The 13,547-nt window shown below is 50.1% G+C and overlaps 2 protein-coding genes and 1 long non-coding RNA gene across 5 annotated transcripts in view; 1 reads left to right on the top strand and 2 right to left on the bottom strand.

Annotated features, from left to right (window-relative positions):
- Taf12 (TATA-box binding protein associated factor 12) overlaps positions 1-2,681 on the top strand; it is a 16,326-nt gene extending 13,645 nt beyond the window's left edge. For all 3 annotated transcript variants that reach the window (XM_005353132.2, XM_005353131.2, XM_013348469.2), the window contains 2 exons: positions 1,200-1,288; positions 1,995-2,681. In XM_005353132.2, coding sequence (XP_005353189.1) covers positions 1,200-1,288; positions 1,995-2,030 — 125 coding nt within the window. In that variant the 3' untranslated portion in view covers positions 2,031-2,681. The remainder of the gene's footprint in view (positions 1-1,199; positions 1,289-1,994) is intronic.
- A 25-nt stretch (positions 2,682-2,706) lies between these two features.
- LOC113456647 lies at positions 2,707-6,556 on the bottom strand. The gene is made up of 2 exons (XR_003377404.1): positions 4,000-6,556; positions 2,707-3,466 (listed from the first exon to the last, which is right to left on the bottom strand). It is a non-coding gene; the product is annotated as an uncharacterized LOC113456647 (long non-coding RNA).
- A 2,164-nt stretch (positions 6,557-8,720) lies between these two features.
- On the bottom strand, positions 8,721-11,156 carry Rab42 (RAB42, member RAS oncogene family). Its single transcript, XM_005353130.2, has 2 exons — positions 10,890-11,156; positions 8,721-10,297 (listed from the first exon to the last, which is right to left on the bottom strand). Exons 1-2 carry the CDS (start codon positions 11,114-11,116, stop codon positions 9,877-9,879), a joined length of 648 nt encoding a protein of 215 aa, XP_005353187.1. The 5' UTR covers positions 11,117-11,156; the 3' UTR covers positions 8,721-9,876.
- Between the last annotated feature and the right edge of the window lie 2,391 nt (positions 11,157-13,547).

Raw genomic sequence — 13,547 nt, 5'->3', positions numbered from 1 at the left:
CATAATAAATAAATAAATATTTAAAAAAAAAAGCCAAAAAAAGTTATGGTTGTGCACGCCTGTAATCTCAGTTCTAGGACAGGTAAACAAGAGGATGACTGGGGCTTGCTGACAACCAGCCTAACTGGAAGGCAGTGTCCCATGTTCTGTGACAGACTCTGCCCTGGGAGAAAGTGAAAAGTTAGAGGAGAACACCAAGTGTCTTCTGGCCCAGATCCACAGGGGCATGTATATCTGTGCATACACATACGTAATACACACAGTTTCTATTTGTTTTAAGTAGTTGGTCTGTCCAGAGTAAAATAAATTTTATAGCCAGTTAGTGGTGGTGCATGCCTTTAATTCCAGCACTTGGACTCGGGAGGCAGAGGCAAGCAAATCTCTGTGAGTTTGAGGCTAGCTTGGTCTACAGAGTAATTTCCATGACAGCTAGGGTTGCATAGAGAAATCCTGTCTTGAAAAACAAACAAACAACAAAAAAGAAAACTCAAGCACTTCTATGTTGCTGGGCAGTGGTGGTGCATGCTTTTAATTCCAGCACTCAGGAGTCAAAGACAGGTGGGTCTCTGTGAGTTTGAGGCCAGCCTGGTCTACAGTGTGAGTTCGAGGATTGGTTCCAAAACTATAGAGAAACCCTATCTCAGAAAACCAAAAACAAATGGGGGGCATTAAAGTGTAGCATCTGTGCTACTATGTGTACTAGGGCCTTGTAGCACCTGTACTACATGTACTATGGTACTATGCCTGTAGCTATGGGATAGTTTGTGAGCCGGGCAAGGGCTTGGAGATTGACACATGCAAAGACAGAGAGACAGAAACACGAGTCATCCTTGAAACAAGGATGCCCCCTTTATTGTGTTCCAGAGCAGCTTATATAGGGATCCTTAACTGATAGCCACACCCCAGCTAACCCCACCAGAAACCAATCCCCTGCCATCAGGAACTCCTGAGGGCCTCGTGCTCAGAGCAGCTGCAAACACAGAAAAACAAGTTGTTTGCAGGAAACTCAAGGTCTGGGGATCCACAGCCCCCAACATTAAAGGACTTGGGGTATACTTGGTGCCTTGTGTGCACCAAGCCCAGTGAAGAAGCCTCGGAGAGGCCATAGCTGTACAGTAGGTGCCCAGTCTGCCTGCGCCGCTTGCCCCTAGCTGCATTGCTTCTCGCGGAACCCCAGCTCTGCCCCTGCTTCCTTGCAGAGCGCCAGTGGAACATGTGGATCCCAGGATTTGGCTCCGAGGAAATCCGACCCTACAAAAAAGCTTGCACCACAGAAGCTCACAAACAGGTGAGGAGCCTGGGACAGCCAGGGTTGGTCCCTAGAACTGCACCTCGGAGCGGGCATGCCAGCTGTCTTCCAGGAGTGTCGTCCCCTGTGCAGCCAGCTTCCCTGTACAGAGGTCAGAGGCAGCACAGTGACAGCCTCCCTGGTGCCTTGCTGCTGCAGGGGAGCTTTCAGTTTTCTCTCAGCCCCAGAGAGTTTTACTTAAAGCTCTTGATTGCAGAGCGTCTGTGGGCATTCCCACCTGCCCCCACACCTTAGTAAAAGCCAGTTTAAATGACATACACCACCTAGAGCAGAGAAAGCAGTGTGCTGGGCTTGTGCTGAGAGGTACCCAGGCTGGTCTGCTCGACATTCTGGGTTATGTCTTGTGGTAGCTGCTGTCCTCTGCCCTTCTTGACAGTGTGAGAACATCATTTCTGATAGAGAACCAGTTATCCCTGTCTTTAGTCCATTGGGGGTACTGGCCTCTTGACAAGTCTGGCATCTTTCTATTGTAATCTAAATGGCTGCCCTGGGGAAAGGGAGCTTCATGTGAATATGGCAGGCACAGTGGGCAGTGCCAGTCTCTCAGTCTGTGAAATGGGCCCAGTGACCATCTCTCAATCCTAAATGCTGCTCCTACAATGTCGACCATGCTACTTGCTAATGGCCTCTGGATATCCCGTAAAGCTTCTGACTCAGAGCCCTCTTCATTTCTCTCCTCTTTCAGAGAATGGCATTGATCCGGAAAACAACGAAGAAATAACACAGGGACAGTGAGCGAATGGACGACACGCATTTGGAGATACTTGAGCTGAGACCTCAGCCATCTCATCCTTGGATTTTTTTTTAAATGCTTTACAGAGAAGCATATATTTTTTATTAACAGTGCAGCAATATCTATAATGACTGAGAAGATCTGCCAAAAGAATAAAGCCTCCTACCCAACTTCTGGTTCCTTTTCCCTGCCGCCTCAAAGAGAAGCAGTGTATCTTCGGGAGAAGACGTGGCCCGGTTTGTCTTATAAATGATTGACTGTAGGCAGAGCGGTATATGCAGTCATGTTAGGTGAGACAGTGTTAGCAAGGTTGTAGCGGGTTTGTCTGCTCCTTCCCCTAGTCCCTGTACTTTGTAATGTCAGTGTTTATATGAATATGAATATGAACTTGATCTGCTTTTCCAGAAAATTGAAGACACGGTGCACAGCCGAGGGCCTCTAAAATGCCAGTCAGGCCCAGCCAGGCTGGAGCGCTGCCGTCAGCAGGTGGCAGCACAGGCTCCGCACCGATCCGTACATTTAAGAAAGTTTTTCAGTTTTACTCCGAAGGAACAAACTAGCAGGAGTTGGAATCCAGTTTCTCTGCCACCAGACAGGGTAAACTAGTCCTGAAATAAACAAGCATTCTAGTTCTGGTAATGTCAGTGTCCCTGGGACTTTTTTCTTTTTTCTTTTTTTTTTTTGTTTGTTTTTGGTGTTTTGAGGCAAACTCTCATGTAACCCAGGCTGGCATCATCCTTGATCCGTCCCTCCTGCCTCTACTTCTCGGTGTGCTGATTACGGGTACATCCTCACACCCGGCTTTCTAGAGCCCTTTTGGACTGCGGCTGGAACTCCGTGGAAGATCGTGAAGGAGGATGTGAACAGCTTTGGGTACGGTCTGTTGCTGAGCGTCTGTCATCAGAGGAAAGCAGGCCCTGCTAGACCACAGGATGTTCTCCCCAAGGCATCATCCTACCCATGCCCAGCACAGTCCTGTGGATTGTGAGGGGTCCATGGGCTCTGGGGAGGGTGGCTGCCCCTCCACCTAGGGACCACAGCACAGACACAGCTACTCTTGGTCCCTGCTTTGTCATCTTCCTCCTGAGGCTTGGTCTAAGATGGGACAGTTTGTAGATCTCTTGGGTGAGCAGCTCAAAATCATTCAGATGTCGCTGTTGTTCCTGGCTGAGGTTTCACCTGCAAAAGGACAGCCAGCTTCTTCACTGGTCACATGGACGCTGAGCTCGGCCTGTGGCCTAGCACCAGGAGGAGGATGTTGGAGGATTTGGTCTTCCCAGAGCCTGCTGCCACTGGGAGATGCTCTCAAAGGATGCTCTGTCAGTGATGACAGACAGCAGAAGGCTCACACTGCGCCCTGACAGGGACAAGGCCCTGACTCCAGCAGCCAAGAAGGAAGCTTGAAGGAATCTTGAGACCTGTGTCTAGGACGGAAAGGGACAAGGCAATTGGGGAAGTACAGTGGACAGAAGTGAGGTACTCACAGATGTCAGTTCTTGATCAGCTGTGTGACAGGTAGGTGGCTTCCTCTGTCTCAGTCCTATCGTCCTGTTAGCACACTGAGTGGCTGTTCAGGTCCCTGTATGCTGTGTTCGTGCCGCTACTAGGCAAGAGCCACAATAGTGAATTAAAACAACCCAGGTGTGCTGCCATCAGAGAAAGATAAATATGACAGAGACTAGAGTCACATCTGGAAGAAGAGGGAACGGGAAGGTGTAGTCTCGGGTTCCAGCAATGAGTGAGTTTTGTCCAGAAGTAACAGGAACCATTGAAGCATTTTGTACAGTAATAGAATGTGCGAAGGCCCAGGGGTATATAGAAGGCGGTGTACCTGAAGCTAGGGATGTAGTTCAGTGGTAGAGCCCATGCTTAGTATAGTAAGGTCCTGGTTTCAATCCCAGAAGTTAAAAACATTTAAGGGGGAAAAAAAAAAAAAACGTGTCAAGATGGGACTCACCAGTTGCAGGATTGGAAGAGAGCACAGAAGAAAGGAGCATGGGGTGGACAGTCCTCAGACTCAGTGTGGCTTCATCCCGGCATCTCGGGCATTTGGAGCCTTGCTCCAGTGAGCTGTGTTGGCAGCAGGCCATTCTTGGTTTCCTACAACATTCACTGATCAGTGTCTTTTTTTACCTGTTGAGACTTGGGAAGGATTGCATTAGACAAGATGATAGAGCCCATCCTGCCTCTCTGATCCTGTTGCAATGTGGAAAAGGTATTGGAGGGGCATTGTGGAACATCATCTTCTAAGTAGAACATGGTTGGTACATTTGTGTATGTATGCATATTTGTGTGTATGTGTCTGTGCTCACACGTGAACATACACACACCTGTGTGAGTGGAGGCCAAAGGGAAATCTCAGGTGCCATCCTCAGGAATGTCGTCTCCCCACTTTGAGACTGGGTCTCTCCTTGAACTTGAACTTACCAGTTAGGCTAGACTGTCTCACCAATGAGCCCCAGGAATTTTGCCGTCTCCCTCTCCCGAGCACTGGAATTGCAAGTATGTACCACCACGTCCAGCATCTTATATAGATTCTGGCCATCAAACTCAGGTCCCCACGCCTTTGAGACAAGCACCCAGCTGTCTCCCCAGCCCTGGTTGCCGTCTTGACTGTTTGGTCATTATTATCCTGAAGGAAAAACCAGGTTTATTGAATACACCGCAAGGAGCAGCAAGCTGGCGATAACTAGCTTACTGCCAGCCTTGTTTCATCCTCTGAGACAGGATCTCCTGCAGCCCAGGCTGATGACTAAACTTGTTACAGAACTAAGGATCCAATTGCCTCCCTCTCCCAAGTGCTGGGGTTGGAGGTGTGCACTGCTAGCCTTGCAGGCTGTCTATCACCACCTCACTTAGAGCAGCGGTGGCTATCTGCAAGAGCCTCTCCTAAGATCATGTCTGTTACTGTTCCCTCGGAAGGAAGGGGTGAGGAGGGCTAATGGGCCTTCATCTAGGACTCCAATCTGCTGCCCGGCAAGCTGCACGTAACCCTGCCCCAGCCACGTGTGGTCTCGAGGCAGCCGGAGAATACAAAGTGTGCACAGCCAACTTCAGAGGAACCCCATCCCTGTCATCATGTTGGGGTGGGACTTTTCAGTGATACAGCTGTTTGGGGGTCACCCATGCTCCTGTACGTAAATCCAATAAACTCATTCGTTCACCAAGAGAGACTTGGGTGGAATTGTTTCTGTCCTTGGTGCTCTGCCTAGAGTGACTGACATCAGGAAAAATTACAATCACACAACTGAAGGGAAGTGGGAAAGGCACCCTGGGCTATGTAGAAGGTGGAGTTGGGGGATGTCAGCATCAATCATTTCTCCAAAAATGTTGACGGGAACTGGAAGCTGGGTGTCTCTGTAGAGCAGTGGTCGCCATCCACGGGAGCGAGGTGTTTCCCAAAAGGTATTGAGGCCCGGCCGTATGGCTCTTTGTTTGCCATGCAAGCCTGCCAACCTAAGTTCAGTCATAGAACTCACATAAAGGTGGAGGGAGAGAAGCAGACAGACCAGAATATAAGTAAATAGTTTTAAAACTGTAATGTATGGGCCTTTGTACCATGGGCATGCAGGGTGAAGACGTCACCGTGGGACCGGTTACTTGTTCATAGCTGGTAATGGCAAATTATTTGGAGATGAACCAAGATGAGGAATTTGATCTAGGATATTTTGTTTTAAGATTTCTTGTTAGATTTCTGTTGCTTTATTTTAGATGATGATGATGATGATGGTGATGGTGATGATGATGATGATTATTTTGTGCTGTTTGGGCCTGCCAAAGGCTCTAACGGCATTTTTTAAGCTTTTATTTAATTTTGTTTCATGTGCATTGGTGTTTTGCCTGTACATATGTCTGTGTGAGAGTGGAACTGGACTTACAAACAGTTGTGAGCGGTCATGTGGGTGCTGGGAATTGAACCTGGATCCTATGGAAGGGCAGTTAGTGCTCTTAACCACTGAGCCAACTCTCCAGCCCCTATTTATTTGTTTGTTTATTTGCAGTACTAGGAATCAAATTCTTGCTCATGCTATGTGGGTGCTGTGCCACTAAGATCCATCCCACACATTGGTCTTGGGAGAAAGAGTCTCCCTCTGTAGCCCAGGCTGGCCTCGAACTCACAATCTTCCTGCCTCAGCCTCCTGAGCGGCTGAGATTACAGATATACATTACCATACCTGCCTGTTTGTTGGAGTTGCTGGATAAAACTTGGACCCCAACCCTCACCCCTCAAAAAATAAATCCAGAGAGATTCTGTTTATTCACTATTGGTATACAGGAACTGGAAAGATGGCCAGAGGGCCCTGGCTTGACTTCCACCTCCCACAAGGTTGCTTGCAACTCCAGTCTGATGCCCTCTCCTGAGCCCTTGGTACTGCATGCTCATGGTACACAGATAGACAAGCAGGCATTCACACATACACATAAATAGAGGGACATGGTAGGTATGTGCTTAATCCTAGTGCTCAGGAGGCAGAGGCAGATGGGACCGCTGTGAGTTCGAGGCCAGCCTGGACGCTGGGCTTGGCAATGCATGGGAGGAAGAGGCAGGCAGATCTTTGTGAGAGTTGGAGGCCAGCCTGGTAAACAAAGTGAGTTCCTGGACAGCCAGGGCTGTCACACAGAGAAATCCTGTCTTGAAAACCAAACCAACAAACAACAATAACCAAAAACAAACAAATAAAAAAGCAGTCTGGTCTACATAGCAAGCTCAAGGGTACTCAAACTAAGTAAATAAAAAGCCAGGTATGTTGGGAGCCTTTAATCCCAGCACTGGGGAAGATAAGGTAGAGAAAAGTGGTTCTCTGTGAACTCGAGGCCAGCCTCGTCTGCAAAGCGAATTCCAGGTCAGCCAGGGATACACAGAGAAACCCTGTCCTTGAAGGAAATAATAATAATAATTTTTTAAAAGATTGGCATGACCAGCACTCGGGAGGCAGAGGCAGGCAGATCTTTGTGATTTCGAGACCAGCCTGGTCTACAAGAGCTAGTTCCAGGACAGGCTCCAAAGCTACAGAGAAACCCTGTCTCGGAAAACAAAACAAAACAAGAACAAAAAAATTGGCAGGAGCCAGGCTGTAGTGGTACACAGCACACACCTTTAATTCCAGCACTCAGAAGGCAGAAGCAGGCGGGTCTCTGAATTTGAGGCCAGAGCGAGTTCTACAGAGCAAGTTCTAGGACAGACTCCAAAGATATAGAAACCCTGTCTCAAAAAAGAAAAAAGTATTCCAGGACAGGCTCCAAAACCACAGAGAAACCCTGTCTCGAAAAACAAAACAAAACAAAACAAAAAAAAAAGATGATTGGCATGTTGGTTAGGTGCAGTGGCATGTACCTTAAATCCCAGCACTCAGGAGCCAGAGCCCAGTGGATCTCTGAGTTCAGAGAGTTCCTGGTCTACACAGTGAATTCCTGATCTACACAATGAATTCCAGGATATCCAGTCCTGTATAGAGAGACCCTGTCTCAAATCAAGAAGAACAATACAAAAAGAGTCACATGCTAAGCGGGACTGTAGACCTGCTGCCCAGACAGCCGGAAGCCAGTGAAGCTGCAGGTGAGGGCTGGCATGTCTGTGCTGATGCTAAGGCATTGCCTGGTGTGCTGGGCTGAAGACTGCAGTTGGAAGCAGGAAAGTGCTGACTGGGATGTTGCCAGTAGTGGTTTGGACCGAAGATGCAACCTGGAAGGACTCTTCTGAGGAAGAATTCACTAAAAAGCAGTGTGTGTGTGTACATGGCTGGCTGTCACAACAGGATAAGAGCTGAAGACAGAAGGACCACCTAGAACTAGGAAGCCATTATGAAAAGGGTTCCTGTGCCTGTATGGGGTGGGCCAGGAAAAGGAGGGAAAAACTGAAATAAGGTCTTTTTTTTTTCCCCAGAGCCATTAGAGTTTATTGTCTCTGGGAAACTCAGAGTCCAATCCGAATCAGCATCCTGCTCCACACCTTCTCTGCATCCACCCACATTCTCCCCCATCTCTCTCTCTCTCTCTCTTTTTTTTTTTTTTTTTTTTTTTTTTTTTTTTTTTTGGTTTTTCGAGACAGGGTTTCTCTGGGTTTTTTTTTTGGAGCCTGTCCTGGGACTAGCCCTTGTAGACCAGGCTGGTCTCGAACTCACAGAGATCCGCCTGCCTCTGCCTCTCGAGTGCTGGGATTAAAGGCGTGTGCCACCACCGCCCGGCTCTTTTTTTTATTGACATTTATTGAGCTCTACATTTTTCTCTGTTTCCCTCCCTGCCTCTCCCCTCTGCCCTTCAACCTTCCCCCAAGGTCCCCATGCTCCCAATTTACTCAGGAAATCTTGTCTTTTTCTACTTTCTACTTCCCATGTAGAAATAAGGTCTTAATGGAGTTAAGAAAGACAAGGTATGTGTCTGTAACTTCAGCACTCGGGAGACAGAGGCAGGAGGACTGCCATGAGTTCTGTTCTAGGACTACTTTGCTCTTGTCTCAAAAAATCAACAGCTGGGACCGTATCTCAGTTGGTAGAGTGCTGGCCTAGCGCGCACCAGGTTTGGTTTTGATCCCTCCTGTGCTACACAGACTAGGTAGGGTGGTGCAGGCCTGCGATCCCAGCTTGCTGGAAGCTTTGGGAGTTCAAGGACACTTTTATTTCTCTGTGTAGCTTTGGAGCCTGTTCTGGAACTCACTCTGTAGACTAGGCTGACCTCCAACCCACAGAGATCCACCTGCCTCTGCCTCCCGAGTGCTGGAATTAAAAGCATCACCACCGCTGGCTAGGACTTTTAAGTTGAAACCAGCCTCTAATACATAAAATCCTGTCCAAGAAGTAGCAGGAGAGAGATGAGGACAAGAAAGGAAAGAAATGAGAAGGTGGAAGGAAGTGAAGGAGAATAAGACCACCCCTCTAGATCTGGGGGTAGAGCATATGCACAAGGACCCGGGAAGCGAAAGAAAAAGACTTGGGGATGTGAATGCAGGATCATAGGGAAGACCTTGGCACCCTGCAGCTCCTTCATGATCAACCCCCAAATTCAACAGTAGTCGCTGAGCTTGGGGTGGGAACCGTGAGAAGCAACGCGTGCGTGCTAAGGCCAGACCCATGCTACTCTAAGGGCTGGGGAAGCGCTAAGCCAAGCTTGCACTGGAATTCCCCACATTAGCCCACAGCAAGGCAGTGAGCTGCTGGGAAGCCGGCTCCCAGGCCAGGGATGCTGCCAGGAATGAAAATGTTGAGCCAAGAAAGGAAGCCAGAAACTTGCTATCAGCTGCCAGCGAGGCAGTCTCTGAGGCAGCAAGCCTGTCCCTTATGCAGCCTCAGCCTCCCTGTGCAGTGGAATTAAGAAAAGAAGGTTTTAAATGTTTTTATTCTTGTTTTTTGCAATAGTCTTCTGTAGCCCAGGCTGACCTTGAATTCTCTGAAGCTGAGGACATCTTTGTCCTGCCTCCAAGTTTGGGAATTATGGGCATTTCTGGACTGCCACGTCACACTGATAGATAAGGAAACTTGGCTAAATGACATTAACTTGCATACCCGAGCTTAGATTTCTCTCTAGAAAGGGGTTGTGCTGTGAACTAAAAACCCACAAGAGGGCCAGGCCTAGTGGAACACTTCTGTAATCTCAATCACTCAAGAGGCTGAGGTTCAAGGCTAGCCTGGGGACTGAGCAAGATCATTCTGAAGACATAAGAGATAAAAGGGCTGAAGATATCTGTGGCTGGCCAAGCCCTGTTGTTCAATCTTGACCAAAAAAAAAGGGCCAAGAATTAGAAGCCAGGAACATGTCAGGAGGCAGTGTCTTGTCATTTGTCCTCCAGTCCCCTGGGGAGTCTGAGGCTGGCACCACTGTAACCCTTTCTCTCCCAGAGTCAACACTGGCATGGGCCTGAGTCCTGCTTTCTGCTGGGAGATCTGGGGTTTGGGGCTCTGTGGAGGAGCCGGACACCTGCCCAGTCCTCTTCCAGCTTGATGTCCCCCTGCTGCAGGGCCTGTTCGATGGCGCGGGCGACAGTGTCAAATGCCAGGTCCACATTGCAGTTACTTTTGGCCGAGGTCTCCATGAAGGCCATGCCCAGCGAGGCAGCCAGTTCCTCTGCCTCCTGGGTGGAGACACTCCGGCTGCTCAGGTCGCACTTGTGGCCAATCAGTAAGAAGATCACCTTGTCAGGGCCCTGAGAGGATAAGACCTCCTGGTGCCAGGCTTGGATGTGTTCAAAAGATTCTCTGTTGGTCACATCGAAAACTAACAGAACGCCCACCATGTTCCGGTAGAAGGATCGGGTGATGGTCCTGGGGGGTGGGGGTAAATTAGGGTAAATATGCCTTTAAGACGGCCTCAGAGGGCCCCAAGATCCTCAGGCTTCCCACTCCGTTCCAACACATTTCATTCAACGTCTCTCAGTCCCAAGCTGGCCCTGAATCCCTGATCTGCCTTCACTCCTAATTGCGGAGACGGAGGGAGGTGTTGGGGAAAGGGTACAGTCCCCTCTTCATACGTGTTGTTTCTGACTCCTTGGCTGGCAACCCCCACCCTTGGCTCCACACCAGTCTTCCTTCCTCCCCATCCCCTTGAGCTGTCTCTGCAATCAGGTCATTTATCTCCCCGGGAAGTTCAATGTTTCAGCGCAAATTCCCTAAGCTGACATTTCCTTTAGGGTTGGGTAAGGGCTTTGGGAAGGCAGGGGTAGGGGGTGGGTGGGTGTGGCTCAGTGACAGCCCTTGCTGGAGTTGGGGGGCTTGGCACACCCCGCGGAGTTTGTAGGATGAATGACTGAGTAGGGAGAGGTGGGGAGGCGAGGGTCCACAGAGTCCCTGAGGTTGGCACCAGCAGGCGTGCGTCCCCCCCAGGTGAGTGGTATTGATTCCCCCTTTCCCGCCGCACCTGAAGCGCTCGTGACCCGCGGTGTCCCAGAGCTGCAGCTTGACCCGCAGCCCGGCGGGCAGCTGCAGCGCGCGACTGTAGAACTCCACGCCCACAGTGGGCTCCGGCTCCGGCTCCACCGCACCCCGAGCGCCCGCCACGTAGCGCCGCAGCAGTGACGTCTTGCCCACCGCGGCGTCCCCGAGCAGAGCGATCCGGAATTGGTAGCTGCAGCCCGCTGCCTCCATGGGATCTGGGCTCCAGGCAGACCTCGGACAGTTTTGTGCTGCCCCGCCTCTCCTGTGCGGCCCTCCTCCTCCATCTCCTCCTCTTCCTCCTCCGGGTTCCTGGTCCTGGCACAGCCTCGAGGAAGGATCACTATCATCCTGGGGAGCCTGGTCCGGGAAGACCAATCCTTAGTATAGTTGGTCGGTCAGGTCACTAGCTCTGTAAAATGGGGAGAGTGACAACCTCTGCTTCACAGGTTAAAGAAATTAAAATAGCTGGGCACGGCGGCATACACCTTTTCTTTTCTTCTTTTTGGTTTTCGAGACAGGGTTGCTGTGTGTGTGGCTATGGCTGTCCTGAAACTCGCTTTGTAGACCAGGCTGCCTACGAAATCACAGAGATTCGTTTGCGTCTACCTACTGAGCGCTGGGGTTAAAGGCTACCACAGCCCGGCCGGGCACCTCTGCAGGAGGATGTCGTTCGCATCACTCTAGGCAGTGGCTGGTTTCCAGACACACCTTCCTTGTTCAGGTTCCCCTTTCCTGTAGTGTCACTAGCCCTGCCTGGCGACTTCACCAGCTCAAAGGTGCAGGTGAATGACCAACAGCTCCTATGCCTGAACAGCAGGGCCCCAGGACAGAGCTGCATGTGCTCACATGGAGGAGACAAGACACACAGTGGAACCCTAGAGAGCACGGCTGTCCTGAAGACAAAACCCAGGGAGTATGAGGCTAGCTGCTTTCTGGGAGTAACACTTAGATTTGGCTTTGTGGCCTATTTTAGAGATTAGGAGACCAAGATTCAGAGGTGTGGCTTATCTCAGGTCATACAGTGCTACCTGGGGTCACAATAATTCACGATCCTCTTGATGACCCAAAAAGGGAACATAGGGAAGTCAGAAAACCAGGACTTGGGTCCCACTTGGATTAAAAGCTCATATAAGGACTGCATGGCCTGTCTGCATCTAAATCTGGTTTCCCGAAGCTTAAGGAATCAAGGCTGGAACTGACTGGTGGTCCCGGGCAGTTTTAATCTCTGTTTGTTTTCTTTTCAATCCTTCTGAGAGGGTCTTGCCAGTTTGATGTGGAAATTAGGGGTGGTGGGAAAGCCCTCGGTGCTGGGTGCTGCAAACCATCTTTGGATCTTTAGGTTTCTCTCTCACGCAGCCTGGAGCAGGCGGTTATTCTGTCCATTTCTATAGCTGAAGAACCGGAAGCTTGGAGAAGTTACATGACAAGCCCACACTTGCAGGAAGGAAGACTTCAACACCTAGTAAATCTACAAAAACCCAAGGTTTTGTTTTGTTTTCTTGAGTCAGGGTTTCTCTGTGTAATAGCCTTGGCTGTCCTGGAACTTGCTTTTGCGGACAAAGTTTTGTTTATTCTTTCATTTTCTCACCACATAGATCTGGGATCTGGACCAGCCCAGGACTCTTCCCATCCTTTTCCCTTTTCTTATGTGTACTTATCTGTGTGTGTGTGGAGGGAGGGTGGGTGCACATGGTCCTTCTACCTTTTAGGTACCCAGGGATTGAACTCAGGTCATCAGGCTTGGCAGCAAGTGCCGTTACCCAATAAATTATCTTGATGGCCCTTGTCTCACTGATGCTAAACAAAGAAACAAAAAGCCATTTTTATCACACCTCTAGATAATAATAGCCAGTGCAGCTGGCAAGTCCAGAGAGGGATGAAACAACGGGAAATGAGCCTGCCCAAGGGCAGGCTGTGCAGCCCCCAGGTCGGCCCTCGTGGGCTGTGCAGCCCCCGGGTCGGCCCTCGTGGGCTGTGCAGCACCCTGGTCAGCCCTCGTGGGCTGTGCAGCGTCAGCAGCAGAGTCTTTGAACTTCCTCTGTCGGAGGCTCCCACTAGGGCTGACTAGGGCTGCGGTCGGTCATGTGTTTGCCTCTGATTGCACCTGGCACCAGAATCCACATGTCAGCTGACCCACGCCATAGATAAGGCTGTGGAACCCAAGGGGCTAGCATTTCCCTTCCCTGGGTCCTGCTTCCTCGTCTGCTACAGCACATGAGGCAGCTCACACAGAACTGTAGACCCCGGCAGCTAAGGCTCTGCAGATTTCTCCTGGGGAGATTCGGGTGTGGTTCAAAGGTCACTGACCGGTTATGCAATAATCATCACTGGGTGATGATGCTGACTTCTAGTATGTTTTAATGTCCTGACCTCCATATGTGCCTGGCCATGTGCACCCCCACACACACACTCCCACAGGTGCCCTGACCATGTGTACCCACCCTCACCCATAGGTGCCCTGGTCATGTGCACCCACCTCCCCCCCCCACAGGTACCCTGACCATGTGTATCCCCCCCTGATGGAGGAAGGTCATTGGTTGATTTAATAAAGAAGCTGCTTGACCTGATAGGTTAGAACGTAAGTGGGAGGAGCAGAATGCTGGGCGGAAGAGGAAGTGAGGTCAGACTCGACAGCTCTCCT

Source organism: Microtus ochrogaster, chromosome 10, assembly GCF_000317375.1.
Source record: "Microtus ochrogaster isolate Prairie Vole_2 chromosome 10, MicOch1.0, whole genome shotgun sequence".
NCBI lineage: Eukaryota > Metazoa > Chordata > Mammalia > Rodentia > Cricetidae > Microtus > Microtus ochrogaster.
This window is presented reverse-complemented; position numbering and strand designations above follow the sequence as displayed.